The sequence below is a fragment of the Hesperophylax consimilis genome, chromosome 26 (genome assembly GCF_061612785.1).
Source record: "Hesperophylax consimilis isolate HC1 chromosome 26, BYU_Hcon_1.0, whole genome shotgun sequence".
Classification (NCBI taxonomy): domain Eukaryota; kingdom Metazoa; phylum Arthropoda; class Insecta; order Trichoptera; family Limnephilidae; genus Hesperophylax; species Hesperophylax consimilis.
The window spans coordinates 29,368,681-29,392,841 of NC_142861.1; the positions used below are offsets into that span (position 1 = coordinate 29,368,681).

A 24,161-nucleotide genomic window follows, 5' to 3' on the forward strand; every position below is an offset into this window, starting at 1 on the left:
CTTTTTCAATACAAAAAGCCAGAAGATATCGGTCTAGTTAGTAACAGTCGTAACAGTTAGTAAGTGGTTTATTTATGTCTAAAAGGCAGCTGTTTGTGCGATCAAATCAAATTGATCTGGATTTACGTGACATTTGCGAAATACGGTAATGATTCGTCAACAAATATGTGTTAAGATTGTTTGAAATGAATTTTAAATAACATTTACGGGTGTTCGATTGTTTATTACACTCAAAAGGCGATAACGAAATTTGCCTACGAATGCAATAGGGTTGAGTAAAAATTATTTGTAAGCAAATATTCGTGGATGCGTCACGTTATTTAATAATTAGAAAGTATATTATCTATTTTTAATCACAATTTAAAAGAAATATTGTTAAAACAACCATGTCATGGCTGTTATTTTTCGGCCAAATTTGTCCCGTGACATATTTCAGGCAGCCTTGAAAATAATTGTAAATATTTTGGAACGTACTTAATTATTTTCCTTATTTATTTTATTTTTTTTAGTTTATAGTATAGGGTTTTCCAATAAGAGGTGTTATTTTGAATAGCCCGCTATTTCGGTAGATGTTACTTTTGAAGCTGTCATTTTTTGACATTTGACAAGTAGAAACTACGCCATTAATAATAATGGAACGAATACACGCTTCAACAAGGCATTAAAATTCACATGGTGAAAATTTGGCAGAGACGGTTCGTAAAACTCGAACATTTTTGGGTCGTCGTGAAGCACCTTGTCGGACCGCAATACAGAAGTTGGTGGAAAAATTCGAGCTGTTGGGATAACTTTGTGATGTGAAGAATAAAACCCGTGCACGTCGCTCAAGAGCAGCCGAGAATATTGCTGCTCTTGAGCGATTAATAATAATCGTATAATAATAATTCTTGATCTGTGATTCCTATGTTATCAAGTTTTTTTAAAAAGGTACTTGTGGTTTATGTTGTCAAAGGCTTTTGAAAGGTCGAGGACTGATCCAATACATTTTTTACCTGCTTCTAGATTTAAAAAAAAGTTATTTATTACTAGGGCAATGGCGTCAGATGTACCTCGAGTTTTCCTAAAGCCAAATTGATTTTGTGACGATAAGTTATTTTTTTCAAGGCTATTTCAACTTAGTTGGTTTTTAATGGTTGTTTCCATATTTTTTGATAAGGTATTTTGAAGTATGATTGGTGTGTAGTTACTAAGGTAAATATTTACCTACGACTACCGTTTTTACTACTACAAAACATTGCCCCTTTAATAACGCCTGCTCGCGTCCCCTTTAGAGTTATATCCCAGTTTTCAAGTAGTTTGTGGGCTACGCTAGGTTTGTATAGACTGGTTTGTGATTTAATTCTACCTAATCCAACCTAACCTAACATGTACGGAATATTTTCTCAAACGGTAGTCGTAGGTAAATAATTACCGTTACTAATATTCCTTTGATTACCTAATTTATACACTGGTATTACTGTGCCCAATTTAAGTAATGATGGGAATAAGCTTTGATGAATTGATCTAGATATTAGAAAGTGGATGGGATCAATGAGTTCATCTTGTAGATATTTAATTGTTTTTACTGAGATTCCATCACTGCCTGATGAGGATGTGGGTTTAAAATAAGATGAGATATGAGTTAATTCACTTTTGGTAGTAGGTCTTGGAGACGTGGTATGTGCGGTAGTATTCTGGTTTAAAAATGAAAGTAGGTGTATTATGTTGGCTAATTCGGTGCCTATGTTGGCAAAGTATTTATAAGTAAAATTTTATAATAGGTTCGCATGTGTGTGTAGAGACATGATATCATTTTCAGTTTCTATTATTTGGATTTGTTTACCTTTGTTGTGTTTTGTGTAGGTTAGTTCATTAATTAGTTGTCAAATACGTTTTTGGTCATTATTCGAGTCATCAATTTTTTTTTGTTAATTTAGAGCATATATTCCTGTATTTTTTATAAAAAAAATATTTGGGATAGATTAAATGGATTATTTTTTAGTTGTTGGTGAAGAACATCCTCTTTCTGATACATTTAAGTAGTCCAGGTGTGATCCAAGGTTTTAGGATTTTGTTTGTATGTGTACGTTGTTATGTTTGTAGTTTTTTTTTATCGTTGACCTCATTTTTATCTTATTTTGTAAATGCTCAACAAAGAGTTGGCAAGCTTCTTCCAGGTTTTGAGTATAGTATATTGTTTTCCAGGTCTCATTTTCTAACAAGGTTTTCAATTTATCATAGTCAATGTTTGTTTTAGTTTGAAATATATTTTCTGTATTGGGAAACATAATTTGTGATTGTTCATTTAGAATCAGGGTGTAGTGGTCAGTGATAATTGATTGGTGAGTAGTTATTGTTAGTTTTAATCATGATGTGGTCTATCCAAGTCTATGGATGTTAATTCTTTAGTATTGCATTCTACTCTAGTTGGCTTGTTAACTGCTGCAAGTATCCCGTGAGAGAGGAGAAGAAGTAAATAATCATGTGACTGCGGGTGCTGCTTCCCAGTGTCAAGGATGTTGATGTTTATGTCTCCAATAATATACAGGTTCCTGATATCTCGTACTAGGGTAAGTGAGGAGTCTAGTGATTCCAGAAAAGGTGATATGTTGCAGTTCGCAGGAGATCTGTAGGTTGCAAAAATGCAAGTATCATGATTTAATTTTTATACAATTTGCATTGTGCAAGTCAATCTCTTGAATATCTCCTTCCAAATTATTTTTTAAGTACACAATTATTCAATCATTTTGGTTTTTGTGTATTTTAGTGTTAAATATTTTACAATTTAGTGTTATATAATTTTTGGTGAGCGTAGGTATTTACATTTATCCAAAATTCTGTGAGAATTATAATGTCGACATCAAAAGAAAGTTGGTCTAATAGGATCGCAGTTTCATCAACATTTTTATTAAGGCTTCTGATATTTTGATGTATTATATTTAAACTGTTTTTTTCTCCACATTTTAGACTGTTCAAGTGACATTTTTGTGATTTTTACTTCAGCATTTACGTTTCCTGTGATATTTTTCCTGAATACATATATGTGGAAGAAAGGCTAAATTGATTTGCGCAAGTCGTCGGTGTCTTATGTAAATAATTTTATCATTTGCGGATTTTCTTGACATTTTTTTCCTTTCTTGTACCATGTATACATGTAGCCCATTTTCCTTGTCGTTTCCTTTTTCTTCCACAATAGTTCTTTGTAGTACGGCCTATAATTTCTCCGATGAAAATGGGTTGTTTCACTAAGTCACGTATTTTGAGATAGTTTATATTCTTTCTGTTTTTTATCAAAAGGTTTAGTTTTGAAGAATCTCTAATTTTACCAACAATTTTGAGAGGTGCTTTGAGTGTTTTTTCTGGATTACTCCTTGCCTGTTTTATGTTTGTTAAAGCTAACTGTATTCCTGTGGCGTCAGTTACTCTTAATAATATTCTGCTGGTTTGTTGTGTTCTTGAACTTAAATTCCAGTTATTTCTGTGCAGTTAGTTTTGATTTGGTATTCCAAATCAGCGATTCTGAATTCCATGTATCTAATAGATTTTTTTGACTTGTCATCGTACTTTCAATGGTTTCTATTTTATCCTCCAATTTTTTGTTATTTATTAGTACTATTTGAAGTTCATCGTACTGTGAACTAATGAACTCTAATGATTTCTTTGTTTCTAAGTTTTCCATTTCAAGTTTTCTATAGATGTTAGTTTCAAATTCATTCATACCTTTCCGGAAATCATCTAAGGTCAGCTGCGTTGCTTCTGTACCAGGAGAAGGGGATAGGGGCCAGGATAGCTGTGATCATCTTTTTTTTAAATCTCAGCGCATACCTCGATATTATAATGTGAGGGTTTTAGTTTTGCATATCATTTTATTAATTTCGTTAAATATTGACTATTGATTTCTAGTCTGTATTTTGTATAGGAGTAAAGACCTTTTTTTTAAAGATTACCCGCCTTTAAGAACACTAGGTAAAATGTTAGCATCTGTCACTAATGTTATTGTATTGAATCAAAGAGCAAAAATACATCCATGACTGTACCCGATACACAATTTACCAGTATTTAAAAACCTACATTATAACATTTTCATGGGTTCTAATGTGAATGTGGACCGGGGTTGCTAATTTACATCTTCTTAAATACCGAGATGTTAAAATTCCCCACAAAATTCCCACAATTTACCTCTAAAATGAAACAATATTCTATTGAAATTAGCATTTACTTTGTATTATCCGGTTTTTAATTTTCTGATTTTCTCTTTAGTTCAGGCTTCAAAAATAGACTTTTTTTGAAAATTTGCTGCAAATGAAAAAGAAATGAATGTTCTCACAATTATTGTAAATATTATTTTTCAATATGGTTGAATAGTCAAGAAATTCCCAGAATCCCCGCATTTTCTCCACAAAAAGGTTCTCTGCAAAAAAATCAAATTGTAGAAAATCTTAAAATTCCGCGCGAATTGGGGAATTCCCACGAATTGGCAACCCTGTTGTGGATATTGTAGACCATAGACACATAACTCACATAGACTGGATTTGATCAATCAGCAGATTCAGTGTTACCAACCAAACGGTGTGTTTTATTCGTTTTTAAATGACGATTTATAAATTCTTCATATGATAAAACTTATGTATTCAGAATCAGAGTTTGTTGATCTAAATTAATATATATGTTTTAAGCTATAATATTTTCCATTGGAGGGAATTTCAGTGAAAAATACTATATAAAGAAATTATGACTACTTTTTACTGTTGTTTCAGATATAAAGGAACCTACTAACGAAAAATGGCCAACGTACCATTTTTGTTGATGGAAGAGGATTGTGAGATGGGAGGGAAAGCTGGAATCGAGGTAATTAGTATTTATAATATTTTTATATACTATTATTAATAACAAACATGACATTGTAGCATTTGTACACAGTTTCAAAAAAGGTTCGTACATTTTTTATAGCTGGAATTGAGGAAATTATTATTGGTTATATTTTTATAAATTATTATTAGTAGTTGAGAGCCTAAACCCTGAAGCGAAATTCACTTCTGTATTGAGTTTCATATAAAAAGTGATATTTAGATTGTATAGATGACCGGTCAGTGGTTGAGTGGGCATAGCGCTTGGGTCTCACCCGAGCGTCGCGTGTTCGATTCCTCGGCTGGCTAAGTCCTCCATCACAACACAAGCAACATTTTTCGGCTTTCTGTGGTGGTAGTAGGAGATTTTCAAACATTGTTGGGTTATCCGTGACCCGGGAATGTTTGTCTTTCTTTTAAAAAAAAAAAAAAAAAAAATATCGCTTAGGCGGCAATGTTTCTTCATCCACGATATACAAAACAATAATAAGAGAATATTGTATTACAAAAAACAAGAGAAAGACTTTGAAAGACCGGCAATGTGAAGATAGACTCAAGGAATAAGATTACCAACATTAAAAGAATGGGTTGGGTGACATGAGAAGAAATCTTCACAACCGACAAAAATATAAATCTCCATGGACACCTTTTGCATCTAATCCTAGAAAACACTTCCTTGCGAATAGAGTAGGGGATGCATGGATCAAACTTCCACAATTTGTCATGCATTCTACTAATATAAACCTATATAAAGCTCTATTGGATTCCTATTTGGAGAGAAGAAAGGATCAACTTATTTTAAATAAAATAAACTCAATCACTGTTAAACTTATTGTGAAATCAGAAGTGAGCGCATCAGCAGAATGCTGCCCGCTCATTAAATAATTATAACAAACTTTCATCCACAACCAAACTGCGCACTTAGCTTATGAGGCATTCCCAACTGGCAAATAAATAATTTTGCAGTCAAAAGTACAAAATGTAGTGTATATTTATTATAATCAATTGTGACTATAATTATACATTGTTGGAATGAATGTTGTAACTTGCTCTTCTAGTTGGCAATGAGTGGTGCGCTAGCCGTGTGTTCTGTCCGTCTAATAATAAATATATCATTTTGTAGGATGATTTTGCGTACAAAAACAATGTGATGCGAGCCACGGTGGAAATCCGCCTGGGCTTTGTGCGCAAGGTGTACTCCCTGCTAACCATCCAGTTGCTGACAACCATCGCGGTGGGAGCCACCTTCATGACCGTGGAGCCCATCAAACTCTTCATACATCAAAAGTAAGCATACCGCCATACACCAACTCATAATGAGTTTATTAACTCCTGGGAGTACGATGCTTTATATAATATACTATATTCTGTATTGTATACTTTTAATAAAAAAAAATAAAAAAAAAAAAAAAAAAAAAAAAAAATAATATGATTTACAGTGTTAGAAAGAGAAAACACTACACTTTGTATTTGTATTTAAAAGTTTGCCACAGACACGCGAATAGATGAAATAATTTTATGAAACAACATTTGAAAAATGTTTGTCAAGACTTGCAATTTTTAAAATAAATATCTTTACTTCTATAATACCTTTGTATTACATATATAATTTTTTTTTTAGTCTTGGGTAAAGTAGTACATTACAGTTTACACAATAAAAACCATTGGCAGGCACTTTAAAACAATAATAACTTTGTACATAATTATAATATAAATAAAAGATAAAAATAATTTGGCATTCTCAAACTATAAAAATATTACCGTTTGTTATTTCGGCTACTGGCATTATACCTACTTCTCTCATTAAAAATTTAGGCGTATTAGATCTATCAAAAAATTTATATATAAAGATGCAAAAGTCGGTCATTTTGAATACATGTAAGATAACAAAAGATTTTTTAAATATTCATGTTGAGGGATCAATAGGATTTATAGGCCCTGTTAGGAGTTCTACCGAGCCGAACCCTCTGATATGAAAATATCTGGAGGCGGTGAATTATTTTCCCATTTGATCTCTGGTGAGTTGACGTGCTGTTCTTGTAATGTTTTGTATTTATTTTGCTTATACAGGGTGTATCGGCACGTACCCGACAAACTTTAACCAGCTATTCCTTAGCACATTTGGAGTAAAAAATGTTATGGGAACTTTGCTGTCCGGTAACATTTTTTTTCTTTTAAAAACAAAAAATAAATAAAATTTCCACACTCCTGCTGTTACTGCCCCCAGTATAGGGGTAAAGTACTTGGCAACGCCGCGCTACTGTCATCTCTTTCACACGTATTCTGTCTCAAGTCCCGTGTGGGCTGTTATTAGCAAGTGTGTCGAAAAGCATCTTCGCTCTTTCCTACACACTAAATAATAATAGTTAAAAATGAGACGAATGATGCCATACCATTGTGATTGTAAAAGCGCGCCAATACGTAAGTATACAACGAAACTCGAATAAGAATTGCCAGGTGGGTTTTTTAATCGCTCTAATCTGACTTCAAACAATAATTAAACACGTAAACATTTATTAAAATATTTCCAAGTATTATTGAATATAATATTACAGTACAGTACTTTGAACCTTCGCAATAAATTTATTTGATTTTAAGTTTAGTTTGTAGAACTCCATTTCAATTTAGAGATTTTTTTTTATTTTTTCAGTCTTATTAAACAATTTATAAAAACAGTGTGTTTATAAACAAATTCTGCTAGTTGTAATTATTATTACGCGTGACAGCTGTTTCACCTTCTGACGGCATTATCAAACTTTGGTAAAGCCACTTACAGACGACGTAAGTGATAACTTTCTATTTTTATTATCCTGGCTTTATTGATTTCCGAGTAAATTGTCGTAAATTATTATTTGCTAATCCCTATTATTGCATTGTTTAAAATTTCACTTAATGTCGTTGGTATTTCCAACTGATGACTCAGGGGTTTATTTCCCTGAATAATTAAGTATTTTGGGGTCTAATTATTATGCATTTCATTACATCCGATAATCTACACAATTTTTATGTTGAATTGGGGTAAGTTTTATGGCTACGGGAAGGAGTGGAAGGTGAGGAAGTACCTGGATATTCAGATCTGGTCACCAAATACGGCTAGTCATTTCAAGCAACGTTTAAATTCTGAACCTGGATATTCAGATCTGGTCACCAAATACGGCTAGTCATTTCAAGCAACGTTTAAATTCTGAACCTGGATAATCAGATCTGGTCACCAAATACGGCTAGTCATTTCAAGCAACGTTTAAATTCTGAATTAATTAATCAATTACGAAAAAGCGTGGGGTTAAGAATATTTTTTTAAATTATAGCTGTAATTTATTGTCGAGTTTTTAAAAAATTTGCGATGTTTTAAATAAAATTTATTAATTATTATGTAAATCACTTAGCAATCTGGCAGCATTCATTTGCCAGATGGTCAATCACATGTAGTCATGACGTGTTTTCCTTTGTGTGAGTGCTTTCTGTTCGCTGTTGAGCGGTATTATATGAACCGTTTTTTGATTCATCAGGATTGTTTTTAAAACTATACATTCTTTGTACCTTCAAATTAGTGGAAATAAACTTAAGTGTGTCAAGCTGCTCGTTATGTTCCGGTAATTCTAGAAGGCTTTTAACATAAGCAATAATATTCATAAATCACAGTCCGCGAAGTTGTAAATAACTAAATTTATTAAAAAATATACGTTGTAGGATAGCCTAGCAAGTAACATTTTGACAGAGCACTTACGGTGATTTAAAAAACAACGGCACTGTTCAAATAATCCAATTATTATTATTGATAAGTACCTAAGTGAGGAAAATTGTTTTTTAATGTGCTCAGAATTATTGGACTTCGATTATAAATTCAGGAAACCTACTAATTAGTTTCTTAGTTTCAAAATTAGACTATTTAATACGTGAAACGCGTAAGAGGTGAAACCAGAGCATTCCAGAGGTGAAACAATTTCGATACAAAAATAAAACTGATGTGTACAATACAGAAGACAATCAGTGATTCGCATACGAAAAATGTGAATAATCATTATTGTTAAATAAAATATTTATTTTCTGGTACTGGATTGTGTAATACGGGCTTCGTTCGCAGCGACGTCAGGAAAGAGTTGCGATGTTGCTTTCAAACTTTGACAAACGATAAAACAGTGGTGACATGTGGTGAAAATCAGTGGCGGCCAGCTAATATGTGCTCCCGAGCGCCGAACAACCAACAATATTTCCGACATGGCTAATCACAATACGAAACTCGGTTCGGTTATAATATCTCATTCAAAAGGTACCTACTTAGCGCGCTTAACTTGCAGACCGAGTTGTGCCTATGTTCGTAGCAGTTCGTTTTCGATTGCGATCCAAAATTTAACTGCTTTGTCGCATATTCTGTGGAACAGTCGAAAGCGTGGGTACATACCAGTTCATACTATTCTTTGCAAATAATACCATATCATGGACGGCGTTCGGAGTTTTACCACCACATCAGAAGGAACGGTTTATTCAGTAGAAAGTTAAACTAAAACACGTATGTTTGATGTTATTGTCGATATCGTGGTTTCAATTTACCCTCTGCTATTTTCAGCGAATGTTTCGCTTCTTCGATACAAGCATTTAAGATAAAATTTGTCATTAAGAGATGAGTGATGGTCAGATTACTTATTATCAGTTCAGTCAGTAGTCGCCGGGCATTATCTGTTGAATTTAAAACTTTTCTTACTCTGCGAAAGTTTTGAAGTTTAATTCCAGGTTATATCGATCTTGTATATCAATTTTATTAATAAGGCATATCAATTGCAGGTTATACCAATTTATGATTACTTTTGTGTTTGTTCAACGTATAAATTAAGAATGAGTTTGAATGTGGAATATATTAACACACTTTGATCGGGTTATTTTTTCGCCGGCTGACCGCTGAAAACGGGCGAAAATAAAGGTCCCGCGCGAATTTGTTTAATTTGTTTTAAATCACTATATCTTCGTAAATAATGGAAATATTTCAATAAAATTTTCTACATACTAACTCAGCATACCCAAGCTATATAATTTGTAGCTGAAAACCAAGTATTATTTCTAATGCAACATAATAAATCGAAAAAAAAGTCATTGTTGAGTCATTAGTGTTCAATTTTTTAAGTATAAACTAGGTTTCAATTTTATAAAATTACAAATTATTATATTTTCACCAAGCCCAAATCATTATAAAAACAAAAACAATTGCCACTTCTCAAGTATCGTCAGAGTAACACATTATTACTCATTGAAATACCACGTGTGCAATTGCCTCTCGCACGATACAGCGGACCAAAACCATCGGAACCTGCTAATAATGGTTATTTTTTCAAATGAAATTTAAAATAATCACTTAGCGTAGAATGCTTCTCGTATTGCTCACATAATATTGTTTATTTTTTTCACCATACACTATTAGGTTTAAGTTTTTCATCACCTTTATATAATCAGTTACAGTTTACGTCTAAAAATTGTTCATCTAATATTTCCTTGTTCTTCCTCCATATCACTTTCTTCAGAATCACTGAACTGTAATGGCATCACTGACATTCTTTTCCTACAAGGAATTTCTTTACTTCCCACTAGATTCTTCTCTTTCACTATGAAATTCAGGCAAATAATTACTAGAACAGGCAGATAAATTATCTGCGACGATTTCGTTATCACTTTCGTAATTTTCAGAATCCATTTTGAAAGGTTTGAAAAAGCAAATATAAATATTATCTCCTCGGAACACAACCGTAGGACAATTTGCTTTTTAAAAACTGGCACGCACTTGTAAATATTTATTATGGTCCGCCTAACTGTGTTTGCCGTTACCTGCTGTTTTTAAATGCTCGACACTCTCCTCTCGCTCGCACCTAGAAGTTGAGTGGGTGCGGAACAGAGATAGAAAGATTTGTTTCGGGTTTCATGGTCATAAAAACCCTGGTTCCAGGAATTGAATTATTAGAATAACAGAATATGTTATCTAAATTACTTATTTCGTTGATCTTCAAACGCAATACCTATCAAGTGTCAGGTGTTCAATAATAATGGCCATTTTAGTTGAAATATCGATGTACACAAAAGACTCCAAGATAAATACAAAAAAAAGACTTGCATTGCAATTTGATAATTATGTACATACAGTTGGGACCTTTATAAAGAGATTGGTATATAATATTCATATAAAAACATCAGATAATTTCTTCTTTTCTGCCATTGAAATGAGGCGGGCGCAGAAGGTAGAACTACCCTTCCCGACGTTAAGCATCAATCGACCGAACGGGTAGAACTACTCTTCCCGATTAAAGTGTGTTAAGAACAATAGGTCGAGTTTTGAAAACAAAGTGATAATAAAAAATTCCGGTCCACCTAAACCTGAACTGATAATAAAACAAGAGTGCAAATCTGAATCGAAGAAGTTTACTCGATCATTTAACAAAACAATGTATAACAAAGCTTCTTGGCTCTGTGGATGTGATCAATTGAATAGTTTATTTTGTTTTCCGTGTTTAATTTACGATGTTGATTCAGTTTGGACAATTAGCGGTGTTACTGATTTAACTCACCTTTCTGAAAAAATCAAAAAACATAATTCTTGTCATTTACTATCTAAATCTAATCTAAAAATTATGCCGCATTGTGATATTTTATTCCGACAATTGCAGTTAAAAAACTTAGATCCCGTTATAATCCGAAATAACCTCAATGAGTTTGAAAAATCTGTTCAAAATGTACGCAATTTTACAGACAATTTTTCTGAGCCACCTACTAAACGACTAAAAACAACCAAATCAATTATTTGTAAAGAGGTCTGCGATACAATTCTGTCCGAAATGAAACAACGCTTTGAATTCAGTAAACATCTTTCTGCAGCAACATTACTCGATTGCGAAAAATTCACCGTGTACAGGTCAAATTTCACAGAACATGATTTCAATGTGACGCTTAAAACATATGACTTCCTAAATAAAGTTCAGCTAAAAGGTGAACTATGTGCAATTTACGCCCGCGACGATTTTTCAAAAGCTGACGGAGCTTTATCAATTTTACAACTTTTTTATAGTACTTGTTTATTAGAAGACTTTTCCGAGACTGTGAAATTACTAAAACTTGTGTGCACCATTCCAATGACTTCAGTTGAAAGCGAAAGATGTTTCTCAACGTTAAAAAGAATAAAATCCTTTTTAAGAAACACGTTTAGCCAGGACAGTCTGAACGCTCTATCAGTGTTAAGCATTGAAAAAAGGTTTATTCAATCTATGCCTGATTTCAACACGAGAGTCATAGAGGTCTTCGCTAAACAAAAGAAGTGGAGAATAGAACTTCTTTATAAATAGCTATGTACCTTTATTTAATTTATTTTCTGACTTAATGTTGTAATCCGGTGAACCGCCACATATTTTGACCACCGGCCGCCACTGGTGAAAATATGTTTAGTTAATTTTTTATTAAAAAAAAACGTTACCGGACAGCAAAGTGCATATAAGATTTTTTACTCCAAATATGCTTAGGAATAGCTGGTTAAAGTTTGTCGGGTACGTGCCGATACACCCTGTATAATGCACTTGCATAATGTTGATTTACTAGATGATGATTTGTGGAAAAGTGTGTGGAAGGGTTTAGTTTTTCCTATGGGGAAGATTTAACCCGGATATAAAGTCGGAAAATAAATAATTTTGTACCTTGATGATGTTGTGTTAAGCGAAACCGGTTGGTCATAATAAATTAAATAAATTCGCAGTCATGTACAGAGTCCTGATTGTTTTATTTCATTAATATGTCAAACCATTAAGTGACCAAAATATTAAAAAAATTATCCATGTTTCCATTCAAAATTTTTTATATTTTTAATTGCTATTTGTAATACTAAAAGCTGAATTCTTTCATCTGCCTTCAAAAGCAGTATTTTCTTTTGAAATATGTTTTAAATAGCAAAAATGTATTTGAAATTGAATGTCAAGAAGGAATATTTTATGACATGCTATTATTTTGTTGAGGCTCGATGGGTTAATTTGGTTTGGGTTGAAGGGACTCTAGAGGGGAAAAATTCTTAAATAATTTCTCACTAAATTATTCATACCTATAACACACTTTTGGTTCCTTAGAACAGGCAATCTGCCCAACTAGGCTAGGCTAATATTCACTAAATTATTCATACCTATAACACAATTTTGGTTCCTTAGAACAGGCAATCTGCCCAGCTAGGCTAGGCTAATATTCACTAAATTATTCATACCTATAACACACTTTTGGTTCCTTAGAACAGGCAATCTGCCCAGCTAGGCTAGGCTAATATTCACTAAATTATTCATACCTATAACACACTTTTGGTTCCTTAGAACAGGCAATCTGCCCAGCTAGGCTAGGCTAATATTCACTAAATTATTCATACCTATAACACACTTTTGGTTCCTTAGAACAGGCAATCTGCCCAGCTAGGCTAGGCTAATATTCACTAAATTATTCATACCTATAACACACTTTTGGTTCCTTAGAACAGGCAATCTGCCCAGCTAGGCTAGGCTAATATTCACTAAATTATTCATACCTATAACACACTTTTGGTTCCTTAGAACAGGCAATCTGCCCAGCTAGGCTAGGCTAATATTCACTAAATTATTCATACCTATAACACACTTTTGGTTCCTTAGAACAGGCAATCTGCCCAACTAGGCTAGGCTAATATTCACTAAATTATTCATACCTATAACACACTTTTGGTTCCTTAGAACAGGCAATCTGCCCAGCTAGGCTAGGCTAATATTCACTAAATTATTCATACCTATAACACACTTTTGGTTCCTTAGAACAGGCAATCTGCCCAACTAGGCTAGGCTAATATTCACTAAATTATTCATACCTATAACACACTTTTGGTTCCTTAGAACAGGCAATCTGCCCAGCTAGGCTAGGCTAATATTCACTAAATTATTCATACCTATAACACACTTTTGGTTCCTTAGAACAGGCAATCTGCCCATCTAGGCTAGGCTAATATTCACTAAATTATTCATACCTATAACACACTTTTGGTTCCTTAGAACAGGCAATCTGCCCAACTAGGCTAGGCTATATCTGAAATGACACAATAGCACTCATACACATTTTAAATATTCTCAATTGTTATTAGTTATTGTACTTCTTGTTAAGTTATCTACTAGCGCGGACCTGTGAAAAATCACAGATTAGTCGGGATTCTCCATAAATCAGTTCCAATTTTGAAAATGACAATTTTCTGTTAAAAATATTATATTCTAGGTAGACACTATTATCACTTGCCTGTTTTCTTCCAACAAACAGTTCCAATTTAGAAAATGACTCTAAAATTCAAAGCAAATCCGAATTGTAGAGTTTAGACAGACACAACCCAAATATCATATCATATATCAAAATCATTTGTTACAATCATAGAATAAAGAAGAACACTAGAAATACCTTCCTTATGGGTTTGAACAGAAACCAACGACGCTACTGACTTAATGCTTTTTTGTTCTAGCTCATTTAGCATTATATACATTTGAATTTAATAATGATAGTTCTGCATATGAAATTTAAGCGGAGAATCCTCAAACTTTTGCTTTACATGGCATTTCTTGTGTTCTTCTTTGTTCTATGGTTACAATATTTAATTAGAAAAATAAGTTACCATCACGCTGCCGCCGTTTCACAGAGAGGTAGACAGAAAGAATGGACTGCCCCAAAACATAAACACCTTGACACATGCTCCTCGCTTCATTTGCATTCATACATACTCTTTTGTTATTCTTTTCATCTGAGTCTTTCACCATTGAAGTAATAATCAGCTTTCACACAAAGCATTGAATCATCCCATGATGGTGCCATGTCTTCCATTAATAGGTTAGAAGGGTATTTATTATAAATTAGATGGTTTTACTAACGAACCGTGAATGAGAGTGTTTTATTGTTTCAGCGATTGGATGGTGATGGTGGCCTTCATATCAAGCATAGTGATCCTGATCGCCCTGTTTGTGAAGAGGAAGGACAGCCCCGCCAATTTCATCCTTCTTGCCGCTTTTGTAAGGCTCATTTTACTTTAAATTAATTATTATTGTTGATAAGGAGTCGGTTTGCATAGCTCCCGTTAGCACACAGACCTTTGTACTATCTTCCACATGAAATATGCAATACCTTTGGCTGCCCAGTCTGTTTAAACTACACTGAATACGCGGTACGGTGTTTGGCAATCAATATCTCTTGCTTTCACAACACTTTCTATCAAGGTGGGAATGGGCGTTTCTTCATCCTGCCAGCTGCCGCTGCCTCAGTGAATAAATATCTTCCTCTTGAATCGTTGTGAGACTTAGAATATCTTCAGAATTCTGCCACCCCTGCCCAGCTTTTCATACGCAATATTCTATCAGAAAACAATATAAACAATAACACTAGAACTCAAATAAGCACTACGAAAACAGATGTAAACAACAACTTCCGTGGGCATTAATTACCATTAGTTGGATGCATATGTAAACGCTCCTGTCAGTAACTTATCAAAAACTTACGTAAGTCGTAAATTTTACTTATGAGTGTAAAGCCAGCCTAAAGATGTGCTAGTGATGTGCTGTACTAGTGGTTGTTTGAATTGACCTGTCTGAATGTTTGCAGACCATCGTCCAAGCGTACACCGTGGGGGTGCTGGTGTCCTTCTACAACCAGGGCATTGTGATCCAGTTATGAGTGTAAAGCCAGCCTAAAGATGTGCTAGTGATGTGCTGTACTAGTGGTTGTTTGAATTGACCTGTCTGAATGTTTGCAGACCATCGTCCAAGCGTACACCGTGGGGGTGCTGGTGTCCTTCTACAACCAGGGCATTGTGATCCAGTTATGAGTGTAAAGCCAGCCTAAAGATGTGCTAGTGATGTGCTGTACTAGTGGTTGTTTGAATTGACCTGTCTGAATGTTTGCAGACCATCGTCCAAGCGTACACCGTGGGGGTGCTGGTGTCCTTCTACAACCAGGGCATTGTGATCCAGTTATGAGTGTAAAGCCAGCCTAAAGATGTGCTAGTGATGTGCTGTACTAGTGGTTGTTTGAATTGACCTGTCTGAATGTTTGCAGACCATCGTCCAAGCGTACACCGTGGGGGTGCTGGTGTCCTTCTACAACCAGGGCATTGTGATCCAGTTATGAGTGTAAAGCCAGCCTAAAGATGTGCTAGTGATGTGCTGTACTAGTGGTTGTTTGAATTGACCTGTCTGAATGTTTGCAGACCATCGTCCAAGCGTACACCGTGGGGGTGCTGGTGTCCTTCTACAACCAGGGCATTGTGATCCAGTTATGAGTGTAAAGCCAGCCTAAAGATGTGCTAGTGCTGTGCTGTACTAGTGGTTGTGTGAATTGACCTGTCTGAATGTTTGCAGACCATCGTCCAAGCTTACACCGTGGGGGTGCTGGTGTCCTTCTACAACCAGGGCATTGTGATCCAGTTATGAGTGTAAAGCCAGCCTAAAGATGTGCTAGTGATGTGCTGTACTAGTGGTTGTTTGAATTGACCTGTCTGAATGTTTGCAGACCATCGTCCAAGCGTACACCGTGGGGGTGCTGGTGTCCTTCTACAACCAGGGCATTGTGATCCAGTTATGAGTGTAAAGCCAGCCTAAAGATGTGCTAGTGCTGTGCTGTACTAGTGGTTGTGTGAATTGACCTGTCTGAATGTTTGCAGACCATCGTCCAAGCGTACACCGTGGGGGTGCTGGTGTCCTTCTACAACCAGGGCATTGTGATCCAGTTATGAGTGTAAAGCCAGCCTAAAGATGTGCTAGTGCTGTGCTGTACTAGTGGTTGTTTGAATTGACCTGTCTGAATGTTTGCAGACCATCGTCCAAGCGTACACCGTGGGGGTGCTGGTGTCCTTCTACAACCAGGGCATTGTGATCCAGTTATGAGTGTAAAGCCAGCCTAAAGATGTGCTAGTGCTGTGCTGTACTAGTGGTTGTGTGAATTGACCTGTCTGAATGTTTGCAGACCATCGTCCAAGCGTACACCGTGGGGGTGCTGGTGTCCTTCTACAACCAGGGCATTGTGATCCAGTTATGAGTGTAAAGCCAGCCTAAAGATGTGCTAGTGATGTGCTGTACTAGTGGTTGTTTGAATTGACCTGTCTGAATGTTTGCAGACCATCGTCCAAGCGTACACCGTGGGGGTGCTGGTGTCCTTCTACAACCAGGGCATTGTGATCCAGTTATGAGTGTAAAGCCAGCCTAAAGATGTGCTAGTGCTGTGCTGTACTAGTGGTTGTGTGAATTGACCTGTCTGAATGTTTGCAGACCATCGTCCAAGCGTACACCGTGGGGGTGCTGGTGTCCTTCTACAACCAGGGCATTGTGATCCAGTTATGAGTGTAAAGCCAGCCTAAAGATGTGCTAGTGATGTGCTGTACTAGTGGTTGTTTGAATTGACCTGTCTGAATGTTTGCAGACCATCGTCCAAGCGTACACCGTGGGGGTGCTGGTGTCCTTCTACAACCAGGGCATTGTGATCCAGTTATGAGTGTAAAGCCAGCCTAAAGATGTGCTAGTGCTGTGCTGTACTAGTGGTTGTGTGAATTGACCTGTCTGAATGTTTGCAGACCATCGTCCAAGCGTACACCGTGGGGGTGCTGGTGTCCTTCTACAACCAGGGCATTGTGATCCAGTTATGAGTGTAAAGCCAGCCTAAAGATGTGCTAGTGATGTGCTGTACTAGTGGTTGTTTGAATTGACCTGTCTGAATGTTTGCAGACCATCGTCCAAGCGTACACCGTGGGGGTGCTGGTGTCCTTCTACAACCAGGGCATTGTGATCCAGTTATGAGTGTAAAGCCAGCCTAAAGATGTGCTAGTGCTGTGCTGTACTAGTGGTTGTGTGAATTGACCTGTCTGAATGTTTGCAGACCATCGTCCAAGCGTACACCGTGGGGGTGCTGGTGTCCTTCTACAACCAGGGCATTGTGATCCAGTTATGAGTGTAAAGCCAGCCTAAAGATGTGCTAGTGATGTGCTGTACTAGTGGTTGTTTGAATTGACCTGTCTGAATGTTTGCAGACCATCGTCCAAGCGTACACCGTGGGGGTGCTGGTGTCCTTCTACAACCAGGGCATTGTGATCCAGTTATGAGTGTAAAGCCAGCCTAAAGATGTGCTAGTGCTGTGCTGTACTAGTGGTTGTGTGAATTGACCTGTCTGAATGTTTGCAGACCATCGTCCAAGCGTACACCGTGGGGGTGCTGGTGTCCTTCTACAACCAGGGCATTGTGATCCAGTTATGAGTGTAAAGCCAGCCTAAAGATGTGCTAGTGATGTGCTGTACTAGTGGTTGTTTGAATTGACCTGTCTGAATGTTTGCAGACCATCGTCCAAGCGTACACCGTGGGGGTGCTGGTGTCCTTCTACAACCAGGGCATTGTGATCCAGTTATGAGTGTAAAGCCAGCCTAAAGATGTGCTAGTGCTGTGCTGTACTAGTGGTTGTGTGAATTGACCTGTCTGAATGTTTGCAGACCATCGTCCAAGCGTACACCGTGGGGGTGCTGGTGTCCTTCTACAACCAGGGCATTGTGATCCAGTTATGAGTGTAAAGCCAGCCTAAAGATGTGCTAGTGCTGTGCTGTACTAGTGGTTGTGTGAATTGACCTGTCTGAATGTTTGCAGACCATCGTCCAAGCGTACACCGTGGGGGTGCTGGTGTCCTTCTACAACCAGGGCATTGTGATCCAGTTATGAGTGTAAAGCCAGCCTAAAGATGTGCTAGTGCTGTGCTGTACTAGTGGTTGTGTGAATTGACCTGTCTGAATGTTTGCAGACCATCGTCCAAGCGTACACCGTGGGGGTGCTGGTGTCCTTCTACAACCAGGGCATTGTGATCCAGTTATGAGTGTAAAGCCAGCCTAAAGATGTGCTAGTGATGTGCTGTACTAGTGGTTGTTTGAATTGACCTGTCTGAATGTTTGCAGACCATCGTCCAAGCGTACACCGTGGGGGTGCTGGTGTCCTTCTACAACCAGGGCATTGTGATCCAGTTATGAGTGTAAAGCCAGCCTAAAGATGTGCTAGTGCTGTGCTGTACTAGTGGTTGTGTGAATTGACCTGTCTGAATGTTTGCAGACCATCGTCCAAGCGTACACCGTGGGGGTGCTGGTGTCCTTCTACAACCAGGGCATTGTGATCCAGTTATGAGTGTAAAGCCAGCCTAAAGATGTGCTAGTGATGTGCTGTACTAGTGGTTGTTTGAATTGACCTGTCTGAATGTTTGCAGACCATCGTCCAAGCGTACACCGTGGGGGTGCTGGTGTCCTTCTACAACCAGGGCATTGTGATCCAGTTATGAGTGTAAAGCCAGCCTAAAGATGTGCTAGTGCTGTGCTGTACTAGTGGTTGTGTGAATTGACCTGTCTGAATGTTTGCAGACCATCGTCCAAGCGTACACCGTGGGGGTGCTGGTGTCCTTCTACAACCAGGGCATTGTGATCCAGTTATGAGTGTAAAGCCAGCCTAAAGATGTGCTAGTGATGTGCTGTACTAGTGGTTGTTTGAATTGACCTGTCTGAATGTTTGCAGACCATCGTCCAAGCGTACACCGTGGGGGTGCTGGTGTCCTTCTACAACCAGGGCATTGTGATCCAGTTATGAGTGTAAAGCCAGCCTAAAGATGTGCTAGTGCTGTGCTGTACTAGTGGTTGTGTGAATTGACCTGTCTGAATGTTTGCAGACCATCGTCCAAGCGTACACCGTGGGGGTGCTGGTGTCCTTCTACAACCAGGGCATTGTGATCCAGTTATGAGTGTAAAGCCAGCCTAAAGATGTGCTAGTGCTGTGCTGTACTAGTGGTTGTGTGAATTGACCTGTCTGAATGTTTGCAGACCATCGTCCAAGCGTACACCGTGGGGGTGCTGGTGTCCTTCTACAACCAGGGCATTGTGATCCAGTTATGAGTGTAAAGCCAGCCTAAAGATGTGCTAGTGCTGTGCTGTACTAGTGGTTGTGTGAATTGACCTGTCTGAATGTTTGCAGACCATCGTCCAAGCGTACACCGTGGGGGTGCTGGTGTCCTTCTACAACCAGGGCATTGTGATCCAGTTATGAGTGTAAAGCCAGCCTAAAGATGTGCTAGTGCTGTGCTGTACTAGTGGTTGTGTGAATTGACCTGTCTGAATGTTTGCAGACCATCGTCCAAGCGTACACCGTGGGGGTGCTGGTGTCCTTCTACAACCAGGGCATTGTGATCCAGTTATGAGTGTAAAGCCAGCCTAAAGATGTGCTAGTGCTGTGCTGTACTAGTGGTTGTGTGAATTGACCTGTCTGAATGTTTGCAGACCATCGTCCAAGCGTACACCGTGGGGGTGCTGGTGTCCTTCTACAACCAGGGCATTGTGATCCAGTTATGAGTGTAAAGCCAGCCTAAAGATGTGCTAGTGCTGTGCTGTACTAGTGGTTGTGTGAATTGACCTGTCTGAATGTTTGCAGACCATCGTCCAAGCGTACACCGTGGGGGTGCTGGTGTCCTTCTACAACCAGGGCATTGTGATCCAGGCCCTCTTCCTCACCCTGGCCGTGGTGTTTGGCATCACTATCTTCACCTTCAACACAAAGAGGGACTTCTCCTCCATGCACTCCTTGTAAGTAACCACCGACCACACCATTGCTTTACACATTTACACACAGTGTACCTTCCTTATTTCAATGCATCCGAGGAAGAGGAAAGAAAGGGCTCTCGGGGCAGCCTGATGGGTTTTGGTTGGTCTTGTTATTCTTGGATGATGAAGAGGATCATTTCCTATATTATATCCCACCCCTAAAAATGACATTTTTTTTTTGGAAACTTGTCCATCTTTTAATCCAATAATTTAAAAAATGCATTTAAAAATGTGCAATATTAACCGTTTGGGTGCCAATCGTCGATTTTCGTCGATTCGTGTTTTAACGAAGATTGCCGATCGTCGATTTCTGATTCGCGCGTACGTCTGTACGTAAAATTCTCATTTTTTCGAAACGCCTGGACTTCGGGATCCTCCTCCGCGTGATTCTAAACCAATATTCTTTAATAAAACACCGAAAAAATCATCGAAATCCTTGAAAATTCAAAGAATTTATGGGGTTTTAAAAAAATATATAGTTTCATAAAAAATAATGTTTTTTTGGTGGCATTTTACAAGCAACTGTATGAATTTTTTTGGCACTCAAACGGTTAAAATCTGAAAGAGTCTTTCTATTTACAAATTTGTTCAAAAACACCAAATCTGGAAACTAATGTAATGCGAAAATAATTCCTGTGCGTTCAGCATTTTGACAGTTCACTTAAGAAAAATACAGGAGCTCCAGTGGTTAAATTAAATTTTGTGTTGGGTGAACTTTTTCTTTTTTTCAAAAAATTCTTTACATGTCGTCAACTACTTAGTTTAGTAGTTGTCCAACCCCCCGCACTGACCTTAGCACCGACTGTCCAATTTCTAGGATGTTGCTGTGTTTTTACTTATGACGGCAGAATAACACAGCACAGGTTCTCCTGGGGAGGTGTTCTCACTACTCACTACTCACCACTACTAACCGTTACTGATTATTAACATTGTTTGGTACTTGTTATCTATGTAAACTGTAAGTACGAGGATAGAAATCATTTAAAGGTTTGAGTTTGTCAGGGACTGTAATATACGTATTTATAATGGTGCATTTTTCCATTTCAGCCTGTTTGCCGGACTATGCGTGTTGATAGTGGGCGGCCTGATTGGCGTGTTTGTTCAGAACACCCTGTTTGAACTGCTGATCTCCGTCGGCGGTGCCCTCGTCTTTAGCCTGTTCATCATCTACGACACGCAGATGATGATGAAGCACCTGTCTCCGGAGGAGTACATTCTGGCCACCATTAACCTGTACATGGATATCATAAACCTGTTCATTTACATACTGCGGATATTGCAGGCCGTCAATAAGAACTAAACACATATTAATTACCACTATGCTTCAGATTTGCGGTGGCAAAAACAGATAGTAGATATATAGGGAGATACATATGCATAGATATCCAAATTGAGAGACTAGCCCTAACATAATATGTGGGTATCATTTCGGCGAGCTGGGGGCAAAGCGTGTGACCATATTGTTACCACCAGGACAAGGAGTGCGCTGAAGAGCGCTCATTAAAATAACTAGACTAAGTAAAGTTCGTAAGGGAACTGTTTGAAGCGCTGTCCATCGTAGGACTTTTCTGTGCAGGGTCTGTATTTTCATTTTTAACCGAACCTCCTGGCATAGCGACACTAAAAATGAGTGAGTTGGATAAATTATAACATATAAGTATCTAAGTAACATAATATTCAATTTCGAAACTAGCACGAACTTTGGTTTTTCCAATTTGGGATTTGTAGTTAAGTTTTGTACGCATTCAGCAATTAATTTTTGTTATTTGCCCTCAATCATAGCAGCATGACTGTTATGTTTGACAGGTGATCACAATTTGCGTTTAACGAGGACCATTCATATGTCGCCGATAGTCGATTTGATCAAACACCCCAACCCTAATCATTTACAGAACTGCTTTTGCTGCCGCAAAACAAGGCCCTAATTATTATTACTCATTTTAGGGACAGCGTTTTACGCTCTTATTCGTCCAAAATAAATTATCTGTATGTCCAAGGATTTAAAACGTCCAAAAACAATTTGATTGTATTCAACTCTGTAAATTGAAAAGTCCTAATCTAAACAATCTGATAATCTACTTTGGACGTAGTGTCGTTTTGTTCTTGTTACACATATGTATTATTCAGTTGAAAAGCACAATCACAAAACAAATAAATACACAAATCTCAAACAAAAGATTCTTTGTACTTAAAAGTTATTAATTCATTTTTAATACTATAAAAGTCTCTTATAAGGCTTTCCAAGAGATGGAAAACCTTATGCATATTATGTGCTTATAATTTTCAACAGATTGAAAAACAAAACTTCTTAACCACTCGAGCGATGGGGTATTTACAAAATAAATTACCCGAGCCATGTAGATTTCCAGGCTTCTGGATTCGGCAGTGTTCATTAAAAAAAATCATACCTCAGATTATGGAAATATATAAACTGCTTACTGTGTTTAAAACCCATAATTTCATTGTTTATCTCTTTTTTATATTTTCCGACTTTATGTCCGTGTTAAATCTTTTAAAATAAATACAAAAACAACACGTCAAATCACCAGAGATCAAATGTGAAAATAATTCACCGACTCCAGATATTTTCATATCAGAGGGTTCGGCTCGGTAGAACTCCTAATTGGACCTATAAATCCTACTGATCCCTCAATATAAATATTTAAAAAATCTTTCTTAATCCTACATGTACATATTTAAAATGACTGATTTTTGCATTTTTATGTATAAATTCTTTGACAGATCTAATACGCCTAAATTTTAAATGAGAGAGCTAGGTATAATGCCAGTAGCCGAAATAACAAATGGTAATATTTTTATAGTCTGAGAATGCCAAATTCTTTTAATTTGATTTCCTAAATTTGTAGGGTTTATAATTGGGCTGTTTGCCTAAATTAAATAATATATATATTTTAAATGTCTACCTAAATTTACGCAGCCATTGCTCAAGGCCTAGAGGGTTGAGACCTAAATATGGGTAGCCATCGTTCCACTGGTTAAGGGTTTCACTTTAAATGCTGCATATAGGCATGAGAAAAAATGCACGAGCTGAGCCACAAATCTCTGGAAAGGAACGAAGCAACCCATTTGCAGTTGCTTCGTTCCTTTCCCTTAAGTCGTGGTTCACCTCGGCAGTTCAGCTCACGTTTCACTTTATATCTGCAAGATCTTGCCACTTTTTTACAAACAGACTTGCATTTTTATAACATTCTATCTTAAGTTATTCTTTTTTACTCTTGACAATAGAATTATGCGTGTTGTGATAAACTTAGCAACTTAAAAGTTTACAATAAATAATGTTATCTAGGTACTTTGTTAAAGCATTCCAGTAATAGATCCACTCCCAACTTTATGCTAATAAATTAATGTCTTATGAGATTACAAAAAAAATAGTTTTATTGATATTGTTAAAATTTTATTACAATTTTTCTGAAAAAGAAAACTGTTTTTTTAAATTTATTTACCTTTACATATTAATCTCAAAACGACTTTGCATATTTCAACATTTAAATAATTGAAATATGCAAAGTCGTTTTGAGATTAATTTATTTACCTTTACATATTAATCTCAAAACGACTTTGCATATTTCAACATTTAAATAATTGAAATATGCAAAGTCGTTTTGAGATTAATTTATTTACCTTTACATATTAATCTCAAAACGACTTTGCATATTTCAACATTTAAATAATTGAAATATGCAAAGTCGTTTTGAGATTAATTTATT

At 36.8% G+C, this 24,161-nt stretch overlaps 1 protein-coding gene across 1 annotated transcript; it reads left to right on the top strand.

Moving 5' to 3' along the window:
* Positions 1 to 20: 20 nt before the first annotated feature.
* On the top strand, positions 21 to 23,948 carry LOC149411409 (protein lifeguard 4-like). The gene is made up of 6 exons (XM_089647183.1): positions 21 to 145; positions 4,737 to 4,827; positions 5,950 to 6,113; positions 14,740 to 14,845; positions 20,264 to 20,415; positions 21,481 to 23,948. Exons 2-6 carry the CDS (start codon positions 4,762 to 4,764, stop codon positions 21,731 to 21,733), a joined length of 741 nt encoding a protein of 246 aa, XP_089503309.1. The 5' UTR covers positions 21 to 145; positions 4,737 to 4,761; the 3' UTR covers positions 21,734 to 23,948.
* Positions 23,949 to 24,161: the final 213 nt, after the last annotated feature.